At 34.0% G+C, this 26,768-nt stretch overlaps 2 protein-coding genes and 1 long non-coding RNA gene across 3 annotated transcripts in view; 1 reads left to right on the top strand and 2 right to left on the bottom strand.

Annotated features, from left to right (window-relative positions):
- Positions 1–26,768, bottom strand: part of LOC126722948 (uncharacterized) — a 57,539-nt gene that overhangs the window by 10,517 nt on the left and 20,254 nt on the right. The window lies entirely within an intron of this gene.
- LOC126722951 (uncharacterized) lies at positions 7,095–12,352 on the bottom strand. Its single transcript, XR_007654079.1, has 3 exons — positions 11,352–12,352; positions 7,278–7,433; positions 7,095–7,182 (listed from the first exon to the last, which is right to left on the bottom strand). It is a non-coding gene; the product is annotated as an uncharacterized LOC126722951 (long non-coding RNA).
- Positions 21,520–25,151, top strand: LOC126722946 (bark storage protein A-like). The gene is made up of 6 exons (XM_050426110.1): positions 21,520–21,940; positions 22,034–22,101; positions 22,406–22,561; positions 22,713–22,922; positions 24,148–24,327; positions 24,818–25,151. Exons 1-6 carry the CDS (start codon positions 21,691–21,693, stop codon positions 24,971–24,973), a joined length of 1,020 nt encoding a protein of 339 aa, XP_050282067.1. The 5' UTR covers positions 21,520–21,690; the 3' UTR covers positions 24,974–25,151.

The raw sequence follows: 26,768 nt of genomic DNA, 5'->3' as shown, positions 1-26,768 counted from the left end.
TATATTTTTAGTAGTTTCTCTTCTGACTGTGTACTGTTATAAATTCTTCTTAAATTATTTGATTATTGAGTAAATGGTACTTGTAAAATTGTTTTAAGTGAAATCTATAAGTATTTTAGGGGAAGTATTAGGGAGAATTTTTTTGTAGTGAGCTAGTTAAGGTAATTAACCTTATCCTAATTGGTGTTAACGTAATTGATAGGGATAAATCCCAAATCAGACGGATCCAATTAACGGAGGCAGTCATAAGTGACAGAATCGCCAAAAGAGACGGCCTAGTTATTCTACCAACCAAAGGACTAGTAGATGGGCTCATAACCTGGATGGAGTGGCGGGGCGACGGGGCGACAGATGGATTCCTTAAAGTAGATGGATCCAAGGGAGACCATTTGTTGAAGCCACGTGGCACCTACGTGGCATGAGTGGTCTTCCAAGAATCCTAGTATGGAAATATCTTACATTCTACGCCCAACCATAATTAGAGGAATCCCTACAAGGAAATGATTCCATAAAATACGAGTATTAATGAGAATCTTCTCTACAAGGAAACGCCTTCTCCGCCAAGAAACAAATGTCAACTCTACACTACTATAAAAACCTCAAAGCCCTCATAAATCAAGGTATGCATAATTCCCCAACTCTAGCACTCTATAGTTGTTGAAATTCTCTATCTAACTTAACCTTCGAATGGTATTTGGCCTGTACCACACTGGTACTCTCTCTAAGGTCTTCTCTGTGTTTTTGTTTCGTAGGTTCAATGAGGAGCGCGTGAGAACCGTTCGACTCATTGAAAATTTTTTGCGCCATCAGTTGGTGTCGTCTGTGGGAAACACAATGGTAGCCATATTACCGCTTCCCAGATAAAGAGTTGTATGGTACTCACATGCTCGATGGCAACCAACAACAATCAAAAAGGTGAGCCATGCACTACTACCCTTGAAAGGCAGGTACAGACTCTAGCCATGGCTGTGGAACTCCTTACTAAGCAAAATCATGACCTGGGAGAACAGTTGCGTCAAAGGAACGCTGGGCCCAATAATTAGGGAGAGGAGCAAGAGGGCACCAACCCCCAACACACTGCCGAAAGGTGGGATCGAGAGGGACCGAAGGGTAGCAATGCCCTAAGCAGATAAGAGCAACAGGACACTGGCCTCCCATCTGTCGCAGACACGGGACCACCGCACATGGTTGCAGAGATGCAGATGATGAAGGAGATGATGAACTTCATGATGAACACCCTCAGGGGACGGGTGTCAAACGACCTCGACGAGCTGGTCCACCGGACAGATTCGCCCTTTACAGCACTCGTCACTTCATTCGCCCTTCCAACAAAGTTCTGTATGCCACAGATAGAAGCCTATTATAGATCTAAGGATCCCTTGGATCACTTGGAGTCATTCAAAACCCTCATGCACTTACAAGGTGTTCCAGACGAGATCATATATTGAGCTTTCCCAACTGCCCTGAAAGGTCCCACCAAGGTATGATTCAGCAGATTGACACCTAACTCCACTAGTACTTTCAAAGAGTTAAGTGCGCAGTTTGCATCGCACTTTATAAGAGGGCATAAGTACAAGAAATCCACTACGTGCCTGATGAGCATCGAGCAATGGGAGGACAAGATATTAAGGTCCTACATAGCATGCTTCAATAAAGAAGCTCTTTCAATAGATGAAGCTAATGACAAGATATTGTTGCTGCTTTTACCAATGGCTTGCGAAAGGGGAAGTTTTTGTTTTCCTTATACAAAAACGCCCAAAAACCATGTCAAACGTACTTTACCGAGTCATTAAGTACATGAACGCAAAAGACGCGCTACTGGCCCGAAAGAAAAAACCTAAGAAAAGGGATAGGCAGGAAGATGTGCGCTAGGAAAGAGGGCGGAAGACGACTAGGTTTACTAATTTCACCCCACTAACTACCCTGATTGATCAAATCCGGATGTAGATCAAGAATGACACAACCTTGATGTGGCTTGGCATTAAAGGGAGATCCCAACAAGAGGTCCAGAGACAAGTATTGCCATTTTCATCGTGATCACGGTCACGACACATTTGAATGTTATGGCTTGAAACAACAGATTGAGGCCCTCATCAAATAGGGGAAGCTATAACGGTTCATCAGTAAAGAAAGAACAGATAACAACCCCTTACAAGAACAGGCTAGTAAGAGGGATGGCAAGCGCCCCAGGCCACCCTTATGCGACATAAGGATGATAGTGGGGGCCACCACAGTAGCCGGCTTTACTAGGAAGGCACGAAAAACCTACCTTTGGATGGTCTAGAGCGTCCAGTTGACAAGATTTGTCCCAAAGATGGCACGGGTGGATAACCCCATAATTAGGTTTTCGAAGGAAGATGCCCAACATCTCCACCACCCCCACGATGTTGCTCTCATTGTTAGCATGTGGATAGGAGACTACAACACCCGTCAAGTCCTAGTCGATAATGAAAGCTCAGCTGATATCCTGTATTACCCAGCATTCCAGCAAATGAGAATCGAGAAAGAACGACTCATACCGACCAATGCACCACTCATCGGGTTTGGAGGCACGAAAGTATACTCTATTGGGGTAGTTACATTACCTATAACAGTCGTAGATTACCCTCAACAGATCACCAAGGAAGTGACCTTCCTGATCGTCGACTACTCGTCCGCTTATAATGCCATATTGGGACGACTTACACTCAATTCGTGGCAGGTCACGACTTCAACCTATCACTTGATAATCAAGTTCCCCATCGAGTACGAGATAGGGGAGGTATGTTGAGACCAAGTGGCAGCGCGCGAATGCTATATAATGATGTTAGAGATGGACGATCATTTACAAGCTCTGAGCATAGAAGAGTAACGAACGGTTGCAGAGCCTATCAAGGAGTTAGAGGAGATACTCCTCGATGATTCCAGACCTAAATGGACAACCAAGATCGGCAGCCTCGCAAGTCCACCTGTTCGTCAAGCGCTCGCAACCTTTTTGAGAAAGAACCAGGATGTCTTTGCTTGGAGCCACGAAGACATGCCTAGGATCGACCCCAATCATGGTTCACAGGTTGAATATATCACCCTCTTTTCCTCCTATCCACCAGAAGAAGAGAGTATTTACCTAAGAGCGAGACAAAGTTTTAGCGGAAGAAGTCCGCAAATTGAAAGATGTAGAATTCATAAGGGAGGTATACTAACTCGACTAGCTAGCCAATGTAAAGATGGTCAAGAAAGCCAACGGAAAGTAGAGGATGTGTGTAGATTTCATGGACTTAAATAAGGCGTGCCCCAAAGATAGCTACCCACTCCCACGGGACAACATCCTGGTGGACTCAACAGTGAGACACTAGTTATTGAGCTTCATAGATGCTTTCTCTGGTTACAACCAAATCAAGCTGGACAATGCTGATCAGGAGCAAACTTCATTCATCTCCAGCCAAGGCCTTTTATGTTACAAAGTGATGCCATTCAACCTCAAGAATGCAGGTGCAATGTATTAGAGGCTCATGAACAAGATGTTTACACATCAAATTTAGAGGAATGTCAAGTTTACGTGGACGATATGCTGGTAAAAATTCAACGAGAAGATCATCATTTGGAAGACCTCAAGGAGACCTTCGATACACTCCGTTCTTATAACATGAAGCTCAGTCCAAGCAAATACGCAATTGGGGTAATGGCTGGAAAATTCTTAGGGTTCATGGTGTCTCAAAGAGGTATTGATGTCAACCAAGACAAGATCCGGGACATAATGGAGATGACACCATCTAAGGATGTAAAAGAAGTACAAAGCCTCAACGGCAAGGTAGCAGCACTGAACACGTTCATATCAAGAGTAACGGATAAATGCCTGCCTTTCTTCCGCACATTGAAGAAGTCCTTCGAATGGATGGTCAAATGTCAACAAGCATTTGAGGACTTAAAAGCGTACCTCTCTTCCCCATCGTTGCTAAGTCCTTCCAAACTTGGAGAAGAGCTGTTTCTCTACCTAGTCGTCTCCTTAGCTGCGGTCAGTGCAGCCCTAGTCAGAGAGGAGGAAAGCGTGCAAAGGCTTGTGTACTACACTAGCTGAATGCTCTAGGGCGCAGAGGAAAGATACCCCCCGATGGAAAAGCTAGCCTTTGCCAGAGTTCGTCGAAACAACACAAAAAGCCGTCACAGATTAGTATTGTCGACGGTAAAAGGTCGTCGACTGCCGTCGGAAAAAGCCTTGTCGGTAATACTATATTATCGACGAGACCGTTGCTAACACTCATTTTCGATAGCACCACTCCGTCGTAAGTACTTGATAATTGCCGTCGTAAATTCAACTTCATACGAGGAAGTTGGACGACCAAATACCTTTTGTGATGACCTTCAGCCATCGTTAATGCATAGTTTCGACGACAAAATGTCGTCATAGTTATTTCATTTGTCATCGACAATACAACTTCATACGAGGAAGTCAAACGACCAAATACTTTCTACGACGAACTAAGGCCGTTGTTAATACCTTTTTTGACGAATAAAAGCTGTCGTAATTACTTGGTTTGTCGTCGACAATGTAACTTCATACGAGGAAGTCAAACGACCAAATACTTTCTACGATGAACTGAGGCCGTTGTTAATACATTTTTTGACGAATACAAGCTGTCGTAATTACTTGGTTTGTCGTCAACAATGTAACTTCATACGAGGAAGTCAAACGACCAAATACTTTCTACGACAAACTAAGGCCGTTGTTAATGCCCTTGTTTTGACGAATAAAAGCTGTCATAAGTACTTGGTTTGTCATCGAAAATAACTTTTGCGATGAACTATAGTTGTCGTTAATGTAGTTTTTCAACGACTAAAAGCCATCGTAAAATAATTGGTTTTTTGTCAATAATACATTATCAATGTGACCATTTACCTTTTTCAATGAACTTTGACCATTATGGAAACCTATTCACCACGTCAGTGATACATTATTTGTAATAAAATAACTCTGTCAATAATAAAAGAGAGATAATTTCTAATATTTTAATTGCGAGGAAACATAAATCTCCCAAAAGTTTTTCTATTCAAATAACAAGCACAAATCCATAATTGTCCAAATCTAGAAAGTACATAATGCAATAGAAAAAAATATTAAAACATCTATAAAATAGAATAAAAATTTTTAATTAAAACATCTAAATGAAAGCTATAATATCCTTCACCAAACTTGAAAACATAAATATTGGAAGATCAATCATCATCTGAGTCAGTATTCTCCTTCTGAGAGCCATCGGAGTCATCTTCTTCCTCAGAGTCATCTTCCTCCTCAGAGTCATCTTCTGTATTTTCGTCCACATTTTGATTTCCTTCTCCAGCATTGGTCTGTAATATTTTGATTAAACTAAATAAGTATAAAAAAAATTATTACTATGCAAATTATATTTACAATACATAGTAAAGATATTGAAACGTATTAATTTAACAACATCAACAACAATCCCCACAATGAATAACAATGGTATTATCAACATCAAAGAATACAAGATCCTTACTAACAAGAACCTTGTAGTTCTCTTGTGAATGAGAACTTCAAAGAATAAATTTGCCACCAATAGTCACATTAATAACATTTTCATAACAAACACTACAAATCATGTACTTTGCATGGATAGGTAAAGATATACTAATTTAAATAAAATTTTTTTAATCTAAATTTAGCGATCCAAATAATTGAAATCCATAATGAGCAACTTTACAACTTATTTCAACAACCTCAAGAAAATAGCGAAAAATATTAATGTTGATTATACTGAAAAATATATAAATATACCTGTGTAGTAGGTTCTTGCATAGAATTAAAGCCCATCTTTTCCAAAGCAAACCTTATCATACTAGGCATTTCCTCTTTCAATTGATTGATTTCTCCCTGCAATTTCATTTTCTCAGCAGAATTTTTATCCTCTGATTCTTTAAAACGAAGCTCAAAATCCTCCTTTTCTTTTAAGCAATCCACTTGACATCGCTTACTACACTGGCTAGATGAACTTGGGCCATACACATCTCTAGGCTTGACACCAGCACCCATGCCAAGCACACGACCACGAGTAGGAGGTCCAGTCACTTCAAAGAATATTTGACTATCATTAACAATCTCACCTTGAGATGCAACCTTTGATTTCCTTGCATCCATTTTTTCCTAAAACAAGATTTATTCCGTTATTAGATATATACAAACTTTAAATTCAAAAAGACATTTAAAAATAATAATAGTTATAATAATAACTTACATATAATTTTTGTGCTTTTTCACTGGCAAAAGTAACACCATCCTTTTTCATATGCATCGACCTGAAACATTCGATTGGACTTGGTTCACATCCATTCTTCTCCTCCTATGACCATTTTAAAAGGAAAATCATAAGATAAATCAATTCAATATACGAACTAATGTTATAGAAATTTAACATGGCAATTTTATCATACCAATTCTTTTCTACGCTTAGCCATTGGTACAGAACCTGTAGTCGCAATGATAGCTTGATTTTCTTTGCGATTTCTTTTGTTTCTATCACTCTTTTCCTGGTTACATGAAAAAAAATACACTAAATGAGTTAATTATCAAACATGTGCTTCTAAGAAAGATTTTACAAAAAAAATATATATATATATATATATATTAAAAAAAAACTGTTAATAAAGTTCATTTTATAATCACCTGCCACTTGCCATTATTCCGTTTGTTGCACATCTCTTTCCAAATAGTTGGAGTTACATCATCATGGGGATGCTTGTACCATTCTTTTTGAGGAATTTTATTTGTTACACAGTGTTTCCTAGGGTGCCACATCCAATCAGGATAGCGTCGTTTGACATGCTCATCAAATACCTCCCTCTCAAGAACTAAGTTGTATCAAATTTTGCTTCTTTGTATAACTCATAAAGCATATTCAGTTGTTCTTTAGGGTATTCTGAAAAAGTTGTCCATGGCCCAGTAATGTTTTGGTGGAACTTAATAGTAATCTCTTGGGGTATTTTCTTTTCTATGAATCTAATAAAATGAAAGAAACACAAAGCATGTAAAATATTACATATAAATGAAATGTAAGCACTAAAAAATAAATGATTAAAGTAACCAAAAAATAGGGAAAAAAGATCTTCTGTCATGTATCTCACACTTGCGGTTATGACCTGGATAAACACCCTTAGCCTTTCCCCGACCTCTTTTCTTTTGTACAGTAGATCCTACCAATAATGGAATAAGTAAAAATAAATAAATAAGCTGTAAGCATAAAATTGATATATTAGCATATAAACTTTAGGAAAATATTAAGTATTACCTTCGCTGCCCCCATTAATCACACTATTAGAAGAAGCAAGTGCTTCATTAGTTGGTGAATCAAATGATGAAGGTGTAACTTGTGATTGACTACCACTATCACCTTTATCTCTTGCTTGTTTTATAGCTCGCTTCTTAATTTTCTTTGCCATTTCACCTGTAACGTAGTTAAAAAGAAAGCCACATCATTGATAAGTTGTAATTATTTAATCAACAAAAACATAATTAAAACCAAGGACCATATTAGAAATATCAATATAAAGATTAAAAAAAAATGTGATAGATTAACTTATTATAAAAGTTAAAAACCAAAAAATTAACTTAACAACACCACCTCTAAATTTATTGTAAACTAACTAACATGAAAAGCTTAATCAAATTTTAGAGATCCACTAATTTAATTAAATAATTATATATAAATAACATGAATAGCTTCAACAGATTGCTAAAGTTTAGCCACAAAAGAAAAAAACTAAAGTTACTTTTTACAGTACCCCTTATATTATTATATATCTATAAGACAAATATTATCATTATAATACTATTATTATAGGGTCACAGCTTTAACAAAACAAATGCTTAAATTATTGAAAAGTGCTCAATAAGAGATTCTAGTCTCCTTGCAAATTTACAGACAATGGAATAGTCAACGGTACACTAATCAATATTATATTATTATAAATCCACATCAAACACCAACCATTCATTCAAATATATTTTTTTAATCAAAATAAATTTCAGCCATTCATTCTACCCAACCATCCACTATCACCATATCTCTATTGAGGTGATTCATTTAACCGGTACGCAGTATAACTTATAACTTTACCAAAAACTAAAGTGCAGACAAAGAGAGTGAGATAGAGTAAGTGATACCAGTGGCTCAACAAGACGATTGGATTCTGACAAGTATGGAGAACGATGGTGTAGAGACAAGCAAAGATACTGACGGCGCAAGAGAGTAACAAGACAGAGTTGCGTTTCTTTTTTTTTTTTTTTATGTTTCTGTTTTTTGGTTTTTGTAATGAGAATTAGGGATTTGTTGAGGAAGACAAATTTGGGCTTTTTTTTTGTTTTGTTTTGTAATTAAGGATATGTTTACCTAAAAGGAATTTCATATATTTTTTGGGTTTTTAAAATTTTTATTTTTTGTTGAGAAGATGGGTTTGTTAACATTGTTGTACCAACTTTATTTTATTTTTTGAATTTTTTTTCAACAAATTTATAAGGGTCAATTATAAAATTTTAAAGTATAAATTAATTTTTTTTTGGATGATCTAAATTTTAAATTTTTTGCTGCCAAATTCTAAATTTTGAGAGAGGTGGGGGTAGGAGGGAAGGGGTGGCGGTAAAGAAAATTTTAACCTATGTTGCAATTTTATTCCATCTCAAATAGGAAGTTTCAAAAGTCAGGGAAATACAGCCTCAATATTGCATAGGTGGATTTTTTTGTACGAAAATATAACCTCAATATTAAAAAAAAAAAAAAATGTGTATTTTATTTGGCAAAACAACCCCAGGAAAAAAACATTTTTCACTTGAAATCTCATTAACCAATTTTTTTTAATTAATATTAAAAATGTTGTATTCTAAGACCTATGAAGTAGCTCTAGTATGGACGTGTAAAGAAAAATCTTAGAATAGCAGTATAAGAATCATTGTCATTTTAAATGAAAGGATAAATATGTGCCATGTTTAACTAAATATCGATTTTTTTTTGGTTAAATGTATAACTAAATAGCGATTGATCAATCAAAACTGCATTTTTAAAATATTCTCAAAAAAATTTTATTTAAAGAGTATTTAAAATATTCTTCCAATCCAAAGGACAAATTTTGGAATTGAGTCTAGAGCATTTTGGACATATGTTGTTGTACCAACATATCAAGAAATTTTGATTGGTTACTTTCTTCTAATCCAACCATTCGATTGAGCTCATAATTCATCAAAACCAATATTTTATCCTACTATTTCAATCCAATGGTCAAATTTGACTTTTGACTTTGGCATTTTAAAACTTGACACAGATAAAGGCATGAAAACCAAAAAAAACCTTAAAACACTGGCCAATATTCAAAACCCACTTAAAACCTCCTTGATCAGCCTAATTTTATCAAATTCAGTGGACTTGGAGCCGACTTTGAATTTAACCAAAGATTGACCAAGTCTAATAGACTTTAACGAAGTTTCATAAGATTTGATTACTCTGTTCTCACAATCTAACCGTTGGATTGTCACTGTAATTTACAAAATCAAATATTTCACCACATTCTACCAATCCAATGGTCAAATTTTGGATCTCCATCTAGGTGCATGATGGACATGTGTCGTTGTACCCACCCACTAAAAAACTTTGATAAACCCTATTACCACAATCTGACCATCCAAAATGGCTGAAATACACCATTAACCCCATTGACACAATCCCCACTCTTTCAATATAATTGTCAAACTTTGAATATGAGTTTGGCACATGATGGATGCATGTCGTTATCTCATATATCGATAAAAACTACCAAATTAATAACCAATAATAACTACTAAAAAAAATTAAGTATTTTATTTGGCAAAACCACCCCATTTGACGGGAAAAAAAAATTTCCACTTGACATCCCATTAACATTTTCTTGGTGAGTCGGTCATGTTCTCCTCATCCAATCGTTTGATTGAGCTCAAAATTTGTCAAAACCAATATTTTATCATATTCTTTCAAACCAATAGTCAAATTTTAAATCTTGTTATGACACAAGATGGAGGCGTTTCGTATCTGCCTATAATGAAACTTTAATAACTAAAAATATCCAATACTCTATTAATTAAGAGAGTTATACACTATATAAATATTACTAAGAATCGAGAAAGTGATATGCAAAATACAACCCAAAACCTATAAAATGACCTCGAATGGATTTGCATATGACTTTTGACTTTGCCATTTTAAAACTTGAAACTAATAAAAGCATGAAAACCAAGAAAAACCTTATAAATCACTGACCAATACCCAAAACACACTCAAAACTTCCCTACTCAACATAATTTGATCCTATCGAGTGATCATAGACCCAACTTTGATGATTGATCATGTTTGACCAAATATTGACCAAGTTTTGTAAACTTTGGCTATTCATTTTTCATAATCTATCCATCTAACTGATGCCATACTTCACCAATACCAATATCTTACCACGTTCTTCCAATGCAACGGTTGGATTTTGGATTTGAGTCTAAAGCATTATGGACATGTGTTGTTGTACCAACACACCAAGAAATTTTGATTGGACACGTTCTCCTAATCCAACCGTTTGATTGAGCTCAAAATTCATCAAAACTAATATTTTATCTTATTTTTTCAATCCAATGGTCAAATTTTAAATCTGAATATGGCACAAGATGGATGCGTGTCATATCCGCCTATAATGAAATTTCAATTAATAAAAATATCCAATACACTGATGAAAACATGAAATCCAAGAAGATCTTAAAATACTGATCAATACCCAAAACTCACTTAAAACCTACTTGAACATTTGATCAAATCCAGTGGTCTTAGAACCAACTTTGAATTTTGACCAAAGATTGACAAAGTTTAATAGACTTTTGATGAAATTTCTCAAGATTTGACGAAGTTTAATAGACTGGAAAACTTTGATTAACTTGTTAACACAATCTGACCATTCAAAATGGTTGAAATACGATATCAACGCTAGGAAATGACCATTCGAACAGGATGTCCTGTTTGCTAACGTGGCGTTGATGTAACACTTACGTGACTATTAAAATATGATTAAAAATTTATTTGACATTTTTTAAATGATGCGGCAGTATTTTAATTAATAAGAAATTAAAACAAAAAAAATTTTAATTAAAAAAAATAAAAAAACAAAGAAAAATTTTACTTTTTCAGTTTTAAACGATTTTTTTTTTCTTTTCTTTTTTAAGTGTGTTGTCAACAGTGTATATACTTTAAAAATCATCAAACCATTTTTTTAATTATTATTATCATTAGAACATTTTACACCATGATTTGAGTTTAGAGAGAGAGAGAGAGAAAGAGAAAGGACTATTCGTTTTGTACCGGTGAACAATCCGGTACTGGTAGACCTTTATTTCGTTTCGTTTTAAATACCAGACTATTCCGGTTTGCATCGGCCTTTCCGGTGAATTTCGGTCATTCCGGCTGAAAAATGCATTTCGGCCCGGAATGTAATTCCTCTGCAACTTGAGAAAAAAAAAAAAAAGAGAGAGAGAGAGAAAGAAAGAAAGATAGATAAATTTCAAAATAAATGAGAAATAGCTAAATTACTTGTACCAAAAAAAATCTATAGCTTGAAGGTCAAACGAAATCATAAGCACCGAATCAAAAGAAATGGACAATAATTATACATATAGGTTTTTCAAAACCAGCATCAAAATCTCAGATCAAATACTTTCACAGAAGCTCAAAACTTCATCATCCAATCCTTGTGCTCCACACAAAACAAAAATCAAAACCAGTGCTCATTTCCATAGTGTGAATTAATACACGTGCTATCATCATAGTCTGCCAGTCAATGCAGTTCTTGGTCATAGGGGGATTGATGGCCTAGGGGGTTGTAGTAGCTGCTTGGACCCTGATGAAACCATTGTGCATGTTTTGCGGGATTGTCCTGTGGCCCAAGTATTTTGGAGACAAGCTAACTGCCCCTCTACCTTATGGCAGTCTTTTGAAGGTAACTTCCTAGATTGGTTACGCATAAACTCGAATAGCACGCTGTTGACTAGTGATAAGGACTACCCTTGGTGTTTGTTCTTCCTGCTGGGTATCTGGTATCTTTGGCTGCAGCGAAATAGGAAGGTTTTTGGCTCACATTGCATGATTTCCAATGATGTGCAGAAGGTGGAGATGCAAACCAGGGAATTTTTTTACTGCATTGCTGATCCGAGGAAGAGAAAAACCAAAGTCCCAAGGTTGGTTAAGTGGCTGAAACCCCCTGATGGCTGGTGGAAGCTTAATACCGATGGCTCCTTTCTTGGCTCGTCTGGTTTAGCTGGTGGTGGGGGGATTATCCGTGACTCTAGGGGCCAATGCATTGGTGGTTTTGCTAAAACTTGTGCAGCCACTTCTTGCTTGGCAGCTGAATTATGGGCCTTGAGGGAAGGCTTGCTGCTATGTCTGGATATGCAGGCCCAAGCCGTGGCTGTTGAGCTTGATGCCATTGCAGCAGTGTCTTTAATTTCAAATAATGCTTGCACTAATGGAGACTTCTCTATTCTTGTGGATGATTGTAGGGACTTGTTGCTGCAGCTGCCTCAGGTTCAGATTGTGCACTGCTTTAGGGAGGCTAATTGTTGTGCGGATGCCTTGGCTCGTATGGGTTCTGCTAGATGTGATGTGGAGATGTTTTTTGTAACCCCTCCTTCTACTCTTTTATCTCTTTTGAACGCTGATATGTTGGGAGTTTATCACCCAAGACCGTGTACAGCCTTGGCTGTTCTTTCTTCTTAGTTTAATGTTATTCTAGTTTACCAAAAAAAAAAAGAATTAATACACGTGGGCTAATCTGTGAGGGAAAGAGAGAAATAGATCTTACTGAGATTATGGGTTAGTTTTAAATCTTTTGATGGGAAAGGTATGCGTGAGAGACTAGAGAGAGAATGAAAAAAAGCAGATTTGTGAGGGAGAAGTACTGAAGGACAACGTGGGTACTGTTTCAATCTGAACATTTGAAAATGTGTGGATGGGAATTAAAGAGAAAGGACATAGTAATAAAAAAGAAAATAAATAAACAAAAAGATAAAGTTGACGTGGATCTTAAGACAAGACTCATTTGAAAATCTATGGATGGGAATTAAAATGTAAGGACATAGTAATAAAAATATATATATATACAAAAAGATAAAGTTGACTAGACAAGACGGAGGAGGAAAAAAATATGCATACATGGATAAAGGGCCGGTGTTTTATTTTTTATTTTTTTTATATTGGATAGAATTCTAAAGTGTGTATATATATATATATATATATGTGTGTGTGTGTGTGTGTTTGTGTGTAAAACTTCTTTTTAGAGACTTAAATCTTAGCTTTTGTCTCTCATACCCTACAAACACTTATATTTTTGGAGTGATCATTGCACTAAGAGTGTGCGGTGGTGAGACTTTTATTTTTTGAACACAAAGGGATTAAGCTTTTATTTTTTAATAATAAAAAAGGATTGGGATTGAGTTAATATAGATATTTATGGTATTGACCAACACTACAACAGAATTGTACAGATTGACCCAATAATTATTTAAAGACTATTAAATTTATTTGTTTTAAATGTTAATAAAAATTATTATTATTATTAGCGGTAATCTCGAAACGATACACCGATATTAATCGGTACCGAAATATATTGTTTTCATAGCTACACCGAAACGGTCTCCAGTACGGTATTGACCCCTTTGGTTTGGATTGGCGTCTTGCGTTTTGGTGTGAACAGTAATCTGGAAAACTGAAATGCTGACGTGGTATTTAAAAATGCCAAATAATTATTTTTAATAATATTTTAATGGCCACGTCTGTGCCACATTAGCAAGCAGGGCACTCTGTCTGCCATGTAGGAGGTTTCTGTCAGTGGGTTGACAACAAGGACCATTTTAAAAATAATTTTCTTTTTTCGAGATGAAATTTGCAATGAAATCAATTTTGGGACCAAAATAGGAATTGACCCAAAATGTAGGAACAAAAAATGCATTTTCGCCTTTAAAAAAATTACCAATATCGACCGCATAGGTCCATCACAAATATTATTTATTGGGAGGGATCCAATTCCTTTACTAATACATTCTTTCTTTTAAAGCAAATCCATAATTGTCAAAATCTAAAAAGTGCATAATGCAATAAAAAATATTAAAACGTCTACAAAATAGAATAAAAAATATTAAAACGTCTACTTGAAAGCTATAATATCCTTCACCAATCTTGAAAACATAAATATTGGAAAATCAGTCATCATCTAAGTCAGTATTCTTCTTTTGAGAGCCATCTGAGTCATCTTCCTCCTTAAAGTCATCTTCTGTGTTTTCGTCCACATTTTGATTTCCTCCTACAGCATTGGTCTGCAATATTTTGATTAAACTAAATAAGTATACAAAAAAATTATTACTATGCCAATTATATTTATAATACATAATAAAGATATTGAAACGTATTACAACATCCTCAAGAAAATAGCAAAAAATATTAATGTTGATTATACTGAAAAATATATAAACATACCTGTGTAGTAGGTTCTTGCATAGAATTAAAGCCCATCTATTCTAGTTCATCCCATCATCTTATTCATTTGCTCCAGCCACATGTGTATTGAATCTTTGAACCTCTTCTTCTTGATAAGGCTCTTCTTCATTTGCTGGCATGTCATAAAGATTTCTTGGCTTGGTCTCAATCACAGTGCTCCATGCTAGATCTTTTATACAACTTACATAGTAAACTTGTATTGCTTGACACGCTAACACAAATGGCTCTTGTGTGTTTAGCTTACGTGTTCTATTAATACTAGTGATCCCATGACGATCTAGCTTATAACCAATTCCTTATCGAGCTACATCATACCAATCACATTTAAACAAAACAACAGAATTCCCCTTTGTGTAACAGAGTTCGATAATGTCTGTTATCAATCCATAATAAGACATATTTTGATATTCCCCTTTCACCATAACACCACTATTTTGTGTTTTTTTACCATCATCACGTAGTTTAGTACGAAACCTAAACCCATTGACATTGTAACAAGGGTAGAGTGTAGCTCGTTTATCTGGACCCCAAGCCAATGATCGCACATGCTCGTCAACTTGCTCGTTTCCATCATTATAAAGTTTTGTGATCTGCAAATATATATAAATAATGTAAGATTCATGCTTTAATTAATTTTTTTTTAAATGGAAGAACCAATGTGATTGTACCCTTTCTTTGAACGAACAAATGAACTCATGTCTAGGCATCTCGTCAACATTGACACCCAAGTCTACAAGGATGTTCCTATGTTCTCTACATATAAGATATCATAATAGTCAATCTTCAAAGTTTATACAAGAATATTAAAGAGTTGATGTACAAGAAGTAAGTCTTACTGAACAAGGGGCTCGATCTCATCACAATTTTGTAGGACATAAAGTGATGCTGCATAGTAATCAGTGTTGTTTAACTCTCGTACTGCACTCTTCCCATAAGGGCGGCCTCTCCTAGAGAATATGGGTAATCGAGGGGTATCATCACATGTTGCTGGACATTGATCATCATTTCGCTCAGGTCGATTAAATATTGTTTCGATCCCAATTAGATACCGTGAGCAAAATGTTAGACATTCATCTGCCACATACCCTTCTGCAATCGACCCTTCTGGGTGTGCCTTGTTACGAACATAACCCTTGAGCTTATACAAATACCTATTGATGCATCAAATTAATATGAGTAATTAAAAAAAAAAAAAACTATATTGCAAATAATATCTCAATTTAACTTTCACTTATCAAAAAAAAAAATAAATAATTTTACCTTTCAATCGGATACATCCATCGATATTGCACTGGACTGGCAACTTTAGCTTCCCAAGGTAGATGAATTGGCAAGTGTACCATTACATCAAAGAAAGCAGGTGGAAAAATTCTTTCTAACTTACAAAGAATTATAGGAATTGTGTGCTCCATATGCTCCAAGTCCTCCAACCGTAAAACTTTAGAGCATAATTCTTTTAAAAAATTGCTAAGCTCGATTAAAGCATCAGATACCTTTTTAGGTAATAATTCACGCACTACAAGAGGGAGTAATCTCTCCATGAAGACATGACAGTCATGAGTTTTCATACCAAAAATCTTCTGTTCTCCTACATTCACACACCGAGACAAATTTGCAGAGTAACCATCCGGAACCTTTAGATTTTGCAACCACTGAAACACAGCCTTTTTCTCATCTTTTGAGAGTGTATAACAAGCACGAGGAAAAGTAGTCTTCCCATCTTCAGGATGAAGTTCCTTTCATATACCCATCATTTTTAGATCGAGCCTAGCATTTAAGGAATCTTTACTTTTCTTATCAATATCTAATACTGTCCCCATCACACTATCACATATATTTTTCTCAATGTGCATCACATCCAAATTATGACGCAATAACAATGTTCTCCAATACGGCAAATCAAAGAAAATACTATGCTTCTTCCAATTGTGGCACTTTCCACGCCCAAGTAACCTTTTCCTTTTAACGGCCTTGCCTAGTATTATTGGTGGCAGAGTACCAAGTTGATTCAGCACATCATCACCAGATAATCGTTTTGGTGCCCCTTTTCTCTCTCTCTTACCATCAAATTGTGCTTTTTGTGATCGCCATTTATGGTCAGGAGGAAGAAATCGACGATGACCCATATAGCACATTTTGCTACCATGCTTTAACCTACGATGAGAAGTCTCACTACCACAGCAAGGGCATGCAAGATTCCCTTGTGTACTCCAACCCGAGGTATAAGCGTACGCAGGAAAGTCATTGATAGTCCACATTAATGCAACTCTCATTTGAAAGTTTTCCTGCGTTGAAGCATCATAGGTTTCAGCACCCTTTTCCCATAATTCTTTTAACTCATCAATTAATGGCCTTAAAAATACATCGATATCATTGCCAGGACCCTTTTGGCCCGGAATAAGTAGAGACATGAATAGGTAAGGCTCTTTCATACACATCCACGGGGGAATGTTGTAAGGGAATACGACAACAGGCCAACAACTATAGCTAACACTCATGTTTCCAAAAGGATTAAAGCCATCGGTAGCTAACCCAAGTCTTACATTGCGAGGATCTGAGGAAAAGGACTCATGAGTTCGATCAAATGATTTCCAAGCCTCAGCGTCTGCGGGATGCCTTAGTACTTCATCATTAGAACGATTCTCATGGTGCCATCTCATGTCTGGAGCTGTTTTTGATGACATAAATAATCTTTGTAGCCTCGGCTTAAGAGGAAAATATCGCAATACCTTCCATGGGACTTTTTTAGCATCCCTTTTACCGCCCTTGCTATTCAACTTCCATCTTGAGATTTGACAAACTGAGCACTTATCTGCTTCCGAATGCTCCTTGTAATATAGCATACAATCATTTTTGCATGCATAGATCTTTTCATAGTTTAGACCAAGATCACTCACAATCTTCTTTGCCCCATAGTGGGATATGGGCAATTTTTCGCACATTGGAAATGCATCCTTCAGTAGTTCCAGCAAAATTGTGAATGAGTTGTTGCTCCATGAATTCTTGCACTTTATGTGCATTAATTTGACAATGAAGGACAAATTGGAATACTTTTTACATCCCAAATAAAGTGGTTGGTCTGCCTCTTCAACCAATCTGTAAAACTCCTTTACTTCTTCATTTGGATCTTGCGATTCACTCCCACTTGTTTCCTCAACATCTCTCATATGAGGATAAGCATCCCGTATCATATTATGGATATCATCAATATTTTGTTCATCATCACTACTATTATCCTCATTCTCATCACTACCTTCCTCGTCCTCATCACTATTTCCCTCTCCATGGAGATGCCATCTAGTATAATCACGCCTCATCCCTTTCCATAAGAGGTCACTTGTAACCTCAACTCGTGTTCTTCTATATCTATTGTTACAATCATTACAAGGACATTTTATCTTCATATCTTCATCTTTGATACGTTGAAATGCATAATCAACAAACTCTGTTACTCCATTTATATATTCCTCACATGACCTACTAGAAAGATTAATCCAAGATTTATCAACCGACATTATATCTACACCCTTCAAAAATGACATAAATATTAACAATTATTCTTGTCTAAATTGTAATAGATATGCTTATTATAAAAGTTAAAAATAAAAGTACTAAATTAACAACACCATCTATGAATATATTGTAAACTAACTAACATGAAAAACTTAATTAAATTTTAGAGGACCACTAATTTAATTAAATAATTATATACAAATAACAGTATCTGACCAAAAAAGAGACGGCTAAAAGAAACTAATAATTTCTACATTATTAACTCACACAAAAAATCCACATATTCAAAACATATATATATATATGCACACTTTACTTTCTGCCACCTGCCACTTAATTCACTTTTGAGATAAGGACAAAACTAAATAACCATCTAAATCAAATCACCTAGGCTTCTATGGATACCATTATATATATATATATATATATATATTTATATATATTTTCCCTACCACCTGCCACCATTATAATCTTTTGAGATGATAACTCTAAGTACAGTTAGGCACAAGGTCTTATGGAAAAACAACCATTATTTCTTTTCTTTTTAATTTTCTTTTTCATGATGGCATGTCAGTACTCAAAGGCTAGGCGCAAAAGGTTTTTTCTTTTTCATCAAGTCCCTACTTCGGCAATATTACTGCAGATTTTGCTATGCTCAATCACTTAGGCTATTTGGTAAAGCATTTTAAATATATATTTTTAATTTTTAAATAATATTATACATATTTTTATATATTTTTTTCATTTATACATATTTCAAAAAAAAAAAATATTACAATAAATTCCTCTACATGACCTTAATCTTTTTCTATTCCTTTGTGCGTTAAGCGTGGAGAGAAGCCACAAATTTTTCTTAATGAACTGCTAAAGTTTAGAGCCAAAAAAAGAAAAGAAAAAAAAAAGAAAAAGAAAAAGAAAAGAAAGAGGCTAAAGTTACTTTTACTGGAACACATATATTATTATATATTCACGACACAAATACTATAATTAAAGCTTCACCAAACACTCATATCATTGAAAAGTGGTCAATAATACCATTCATCAAGTCTCCCTTAAGTTTCACAGTCAAAAAATTATTCAAACGGTACACTAATAATCAATATTATATTATTAAATATCCACCACACAAATACATGAGCACCACCATCCATTCAAATATATTTTTTTAATAAAACCAATTTCAGCCATTCATTCACTAGCTTTTTGGCTCAGCAGCACCCAACCATCCTCTATCACTATATATCTATTGGATTCATTTAACAAGAACGCTTCAGTATTATTTCAAACTGTACAAAAAACTAAAGTGCAGAGAAAGAGAGTGAGAGAGAGTAAGTGATACCAGTGGCTTAGCAAGGCAATTGGATTCTGGCAAGTATGGAGAACGATGGTGTAGAGATAAGCAAAGATACTGACGGCACAAGAGAGTAACTATAAGACAATGTTGTGTTTTTTATTTTTTTATTTTTCTATTTTTTGGTTTTTGTACTGAAAATTAGGGATTTGTTGAGGAAGACAGATTTGGGCTTTTTTTTGTTTTGTTTTGTGATTAGGGATAGGTTTACTTGAAAGGAATTTCCTATATTTTTTGGGTTTTTTAACCCCCCTTTTATTTTTTTTTGAGAAGATGGGTTTTTTCCCATTGTTGTACTAACTTTGTTTTCTTTTTTGAATTTTTTTTGACAAATATATAAGGGTCAATTATAAAATTTTAAAGTAAAAATTAATTTTTTTTTTGGATGATCTGAATTTTAAATTTTTTGTTGCCAAATTCTAAATTTTGAGTGGGGGTGAGGGTAGGAGGAAAGGGGTGGCGGTAAAGGAAAAAAAAATTTGCTGCCAAATTATAAAGTATATATTATTTGTTTTAAAGCAAATTAACTATTTATGACAGTTAGCATGTTTGTCGTAAATACAAACTCAATTAGATAAAAAAAAAATAATTGCGATGGATAAATGTTGTCATTAATGTGAAAAGTAAGGAGCAATTTTCCCTTCAAAATATTTTAACATTTTCGATGGCTTCCTATCTGCCACTAATACCTTTTTTATATTTACGATGGAATCATATTTGTCGCAAATAATAACACCATAAAAAATATATATTTTGCATTTTCGATGCACAAAGGCCATCACAAGTGTTAATAGTGTTGATGGTGTTTCTTCTGTCGTTGTAAATAATACCCTTTTTTATATTTACGATGGAAGATGGTTTGTCGCAAATACTAATACCATAAAAAATATATATTTTGTATTTTCGATGTACCAAAGCCGTCGCAAGTGTTAATAGTTTTGACGGTTTTTGTTTAGTCGTCATAAATAATACCTTATTAGCGACAAATATTTTTATGCCGTCGTAAAAGGTAAGGCGGGAACATTTCCCTAAAAAAAAAAATCACATTTTCGACAAAAATAATAGGCATTTTCGACAGACTTATTTTGCCGTCACAAATATGTTGATATTTGACGAGTCATTGTCGATGGAAGAAACTTGCCGTCGAAAAAGCTAGTTTTTACGATGGCTTTTTGTAATCGTCGAAAAAGTTTCGTCGCAAATAGCAATGTTTTTTGTAGTGACACTATTAAATAATTTCTTTATTGCTTACTTGGCTTTTGCCACTTAACCAAAACATCATATTGCTACGTTGAGATATGAAAAGGAAAGAGATTAATGCAATGATACCGAAAGGTAAAATACTATTACATAGTACATACTACACACTATACACATATTGCTTTTTAACTGAAATTACGACTTGAAGTTATGATTTTAGTTAAAAAACAATGTATATATACAATGAGTGGTGGATCTAGAAATTTTATTTAAAATGATCATTAAGAAATTTAAATTACCACAATATTTTTCTTAGTACCATTTTTTAAGGAAAAATGAAATTAGAAATTATTTTTATTGAATAGGTTGAACAAGTTACAAATTTATCTTTTTGTTTTATAATAGGTATTTTGTTGAATAATTTTTTCATTTGTTGTTGTTTGGTCTTGTATTATTTTTGTTTGGTTTATGTTTGTTGTTATTTGGGTTAATATTTATTATTATTATTATTATTTAAGCTTAAAAAAAGAAATTAAGAATTATGTTTGGGGCAGAATTAATTTTGGAGTAATACTACGTCCATAACATTTTTATAATAAATCTTATGCAAAAAGCTGTTATTAGTGGGTAAAAAATAATATTAGTATTTGACTCAAATTAGAATCAATAACAACTTACTACATTTATATTTGTTATAAAATTATTGTGAAAATGTTGTGAATGTAATAGCACTACTCTTATTTTTGTTGAACCCAAATTTTTGTAATTCTCAAATCAGGGTGTTCAAAATTTTTATTAGAGTAGTCACAATAGGTTAGTTTAGCATATAATATTTTTTTAGTAAGTTAATATATACATTTATTTTGTAAATTAGGATTGTCTTTTGACCACTTTGGCTTGCAGGTAGAGCCGCCACTATGTTTGGAATAACCATTACTCGTAACAAAGAAAGTACGTGTGTGATGACACCGGCCAAACAAAAATTTTGGATAATTTTAGAATATGCCTTGCTGGAAATCTCTTAAGTCTGAACAAGTCATATGCTTATATATTGGAAAATAAAGCAGTCTCTTTCACCAGAACCTAACCATGGCTACAAAACTAGTTACAAGATGTTCACTGCTTATGCAGGTTTTAGTTTTCTTTCTGGCTGTTGTTCCTGATGCATTTGCTTTACCAATACCACTAAACAGGTTGAAATCTCTGACTGTAATCAAGGAGGTAAACCGCAGAGGGCCTTATCTTGGTCTCATCACAGTGTATGAACCTGAAGAGAATGCTTTTTTTGCTACTGGGGCTTTTAAGCCTCACAAGACTCACCCATTTATTGACTTATCAGGTGAATTTTGTTCCCCTCCATCTATGGCTTGTTGAAGTTGTAGTTTTATTGGTATTAAATTAGATAGTTAAAAATACAACTTGAAATTTGCAGGCCGGCGATTCCGGGTTGGAAAGATCCATGGTGAGAAAGTCATCTATGTGAGATGTGGGGTTGGAATGGTAACTAAATACACCTTTAGATTCTAAATACTATAGCATACACCATGGTGGTTATGTTATTCTTGAATAAAAATCATCAGTCCCACTTAATGTTACATGAATCATAGTTGGTCACACTTTTTTTTACGTGACATAATATTTTTTGACGTCGCTATTTTACTAGATGCTATTTTGATGACCAAGAATACCAGCTACAACTAGTTTACCTTAATATTTCAATTTTCTTATATATATATAATCAATATCTATGTGCCTTGTTGTTAACCTTTATAGTTGTTATTCCGATTGGTGTTGGGTAAATCAGGTAAATGCTGCAGCAGCAACACAACAAATGCTGGATTTGTTTGACATAAAGGGCATAATCCATTTTGGCATTGCTGGGAATGCAAATGATTCTATGTCCATTGGAGATGTTATCATTCCCAAACAATTTGCTAACACTGGCATTTGGGGCTGGGTGGTATGCATTTAAGTTAACTCTATAACTTTAGTGTCTTTTAATCTTTATATGATTTTTTTTTTTTTTTTTTTTTTTTTTTTTTGTGCTTTTGGTAGTTCTATGTACTATATGTTCTGTGCTGCTTATGTGAGGAAAACTCTTTTGTTGACAGAACCTTAATAGCACAACGAACCTTAGCGATGTTGTTCACTTGGATATTGCAAGCTACAATGTACCAAAAGGTGAAGGAACTAATTTGTTGGGACATATTGGGTATAGTGATGAGGAATTCTACTCTGAGTTGGGGAAGCCCAATACTGCTCAGCCGCTGTTTTGGGCAGAAACAAGTAAGCATTGGCTTCATCTTGCTGCCAACTTGGAGGTATGACTAACATTCAAGCTTCTTCTTCTTACTTTTTGGATTATTTTTGTTATTATTATGTATTTTCTAGTCAACAGAGAGATATATCAGATAGGAAATTTGGAAATTTGTAGGTGACTTTGAAGTTTAAATTGTTAGGTAAGGCAATTACAAGTCAAATTGAGTTCGTATAAATTATAATAGATAAGGAATTGTATGTAACATTATTACTCCATGCCTTAACATCCAAAAGTCATTTTGCATAGCCCCAAAACACCAAATGTGTAGTGCCCAAATATAAGATAGTGACAAGTATTGACAACTAGGTATAGTACTACAGCCAATAAAAAAACAAGGAAAATTAAATTAAAGTTTCTCCTTTGACATTTTCTTCCATTCTGTCGTCAAATTAATTAAGTTAGATAAAATATGTGTAAGGTAATTTGATGATCGAAATTTCAGGAAATGACTGATGAATTGATCTAGAACTTTATAATCTTGTTGATAATCAAAATCTATTTTGGGTTAAATTTTTAATTTGGTACTCCAACTTAATATAGACGGAAAAATCTACCCAAACCTATTTACCCACCCATTAAAATAAGAACTAATTACCCAACTAGACCCAAGTATCATTTACCCAAATCACTCAACTCTGAAAATATCTCATAATCATTAAAATGACCAAAATACCCTTAAAACCACAAAAATGACTAAAATATACTCTAAATGACCAAAAATACTATGAAACCTCTAAAATGACCAAAATACTTAAAATTTTTCTAAAATGACAAAAAATACTCAGAAACCCCTAAAATAACTCAAGTACCCCAAAATTAAAGATAAAATTAAAAATTTAGTTTGGTCCCTTGATAATTAATCATATAAACTAAGTTCCAATTAATTGTATCAATTTAGTCCCCTTTTGAAATCAACTCAATTTTATCATTGAATCTTCTCTTCATTTAAAATTTAACGAAATTAGTTAGTCTGGCAAATGGGATATAAATTAAAAGGTTATAATATAAAGTTTTTAAAAAATTAAAATCAACTATTAATTTCATTAAAATTCAAACAAAGAGGAGAGTTCAAGGTGAAATTGAATTGATTTTGAAGGTTAAGCAATTTATATTGATACAATTAACAGTTGAGAAACTCAATTAAACTTTATCTCATAGTTTGAGGATCAAATAAGTAGGGTATTTTCTTTTTATTTATTGTATTTTCAATTTGAGTACTTTTTCAGGGGATGGAATTGGAACAGTGTGTGAATTCAAGCTTGTGCCTCCCACACAAGCCCAAGCTAGTAGTTGGACTAAGGGGATCAACATCCAACATTTTTGTGGATAATGCAGCTTATAGGAAATTTTTAGTTAGAAATTTTCACGTGTCATCCGTAGATATGGAGAGTGCAGCTGTAGTAATGGTAAGTTTCTTAATCACTCTATATGCCAGATATAAAGCTTGAGTTCAACTATTGTATCATTTACAAATTGATTGCTTAATAATGATTGGCAGGCAATATATATATATATATATATATAAGTTTAATTTAACCTTTGCATGGATGTTAAGTTAGCCTAATGTAGGTTTAGTTAGTTCGATTGACAAATACTCATAGTTGAATAAGAGACTTGAAATTGAATTATGCCTACATAAAAAAAAAAAAAAAATTAATGTCTTAACTTGATGGTAAAAAGCAATTATCTTAAAGCGAATGTATTACTTTAAATCTTATCATATGTTTAAAAAAAAAAAAAAAAAAGTTAGCCTAAAGATAAACACAAAAGCTTTTATTTATTCATGTGAGTAGATTTTAGTCCAAAATTAGTGGCTATGCATTTCGCACTTTGATAACCTGATAGGAACTTATTTTATATAGAGAAATAGCTAATACAAAATGGCACTTCTTTCAGACAAGCTTGTCAAATGGTTCTCCAGTGATAGTATTCAGAGGGTTATCAGATTTAGCCGGAGGACAATCAGGAGGAAATGCAATTTTAAAATTTGGACCTCTTGCAGCACTCAATACTGCCAAAGCTGTTGTTCAATTTATCAAGACATTACAATGATGTAATTTTTATTTGTTATTGCTTTCGTAAACTCATACCTTTGATGATGTTAGCCAGTGATGTTCATTTAAAGGCTATCTATGGACATGTTAGGTTTTATGCATAATGAATAAAATATGTAATTTCTCAACAATGAATTCATTAGTCTCTAAATAAAGGAAATGGTATATTTAGGATCTGTTTGGAATTTGCTTATTTTGTTAAAACTAAAAACTTTTTATTGAAAGTACAGTAGATAAAGGTAAAAATGAGCTAAAATAGTTCAGTTGGACCCATGAATAGTACCAAAAAATACAGTAGAACTCATAAATAGTAGTAAAACTAAGTTGAATAGTAAAATAATTTGGAGCAAATTAATGCATTCTGTTTGGGATCCGCTTATTTTGCTGAAATTGAAATTTTTTTGCTGAAAGTACTATAGATAAAGGTAAAAGTTAGCTAAAATAGTACAGTGAGACCCATGAATAGTACCAAAAAGTGCAGTAGGGCCATAAATAGTAGCAAAAATAAGCTGAAAGTACTGCAGTGGAGCCAAATTAATTTTGTTTGGGATCCGCTTATTTTGCTGAAAGTACTGTAGATAAAAGTAAAGTTAGCTAAAATAGTACAGTGAGAGCCATGAATAGTACCAAAAAGTGCAATGGGGCCATGAATAGTAGAAAAAATAAGTTGAATGGTAAAATAAGCTGGCTTTTTAATTTTTTCCAAACACACTCTTAGTTGATTTTCATATTGGAGTTGAAATCAAGTGTAATTTCTCAATTCTTTGAGTTGTAATAGTGCGAGTAACAAGAATTGAACAAACTGCATGAAAGCAGGCACTATTTGTAAAAGTTTTCTGATGTGTCAAAGAAGATTTATTTCACAAATTTCTCTGGAAAGGCTATTCAAAGAAAGGTTTCATTTCTAATCAAGTGTTGATAAATCAAACTCAATTCTAGAGTATAATGTTTGTAAGTTTTGCGTCACATCAAGAAGAAAGTATCTTATCAAACACAATCTCACTATGCTCAAGTAGAAAACATAAAGGAGGAATCAATAAAAGAGAAGTTTTATTGATACTTTAACATTACACACACTGTGTTAAACACACACACCACTATTCACTATTTCACTCTTTGCTTTCTTATTCCTTATATACACTTGTATTTTGCTTTCGTACTTGCACTTGTTGGATGCTTGATACATATCGTAGGAAGTCTTATATAGAAAACCAACCTATACTTCACTTCAAAGTCAAAGAGACGAATTAAAATTACCACCTAGCTACAAGTTGGAAAGTTTGACTGCATGCAAAGAAGATTCAACAATATCAACTCTTCTTCCTTTAAAAACCTATACCACGTTTTTATTTTTTTCTCACACATGAAGTTTCAAAGACAACATTCACCAACTAAAGAATCCCATTGTCCCTTTATTGCTTTCTAGTATCGTAAACATATGTAAACACATATCATACTTTTTAGAGATATATTAGCCCAATATCATAGGCACAACTTAAATCCTTCAATGTATATATGCCCAAGCCCAATCCTTCTATTGGGCTAATATATCTCTAATAATACTAACTCACATGCACAATATTGGTTTTGATGCACGCATCATCAATACCTATAGTTTTCAAATAATTAAAATTATCCATTCTCACAATACAAATATATCGATGTGAAAAAAGAGCTAACTACATTTACCCTTATAACTTAAAAGGTCTAATAAAATTGCAATTGAGATCTTATAAACATAAGATCCATAGAGTAAACACTTAATATAGGACTCAACACATGCCTACATAATA

Source organism: Quercus robur, chromosome 4 (genome assembly GCF_932294415.1).
Source record: "Quercus robur chromosome 4, dhQueRobu3.1, whole genome shotgun sequence".
Taxonomy (NCBI): Eukaryota; Viridiplantae; Streptophyta; class Magnoliopsida; order Fagales; family Fagaceae; genus Quercus; species Quercus robur.
This window is presented reverse-complemented; position numbering and strand designations above follow the sequence as displayed.

Excerpts from the sequence above, each read along its gene's own strand:
- LOC126722946 (XM_050426110.1), top strand. The coding sequence starts at position 21,691 with ATGGCTACAAAACTAGTTACAAGATGTTCACTGCTTATGCAGGTTTTA. Across the intron at positions 21,941-22,033 it reads CCCATTTATTGACTTATCAG|GCCGGCGATTCCGGGTTGGA; the intron begins GTGAATTTTGTT and ends TGAAATTTGCAG. Across the intron at positions 22,562-22,712 it reads CTGGCATTTGGGGCTGGGTG|AACCTTAATAGCACAACGAA; the intron begins GTATGCATTTAA and ends TTTTGTTGACAG.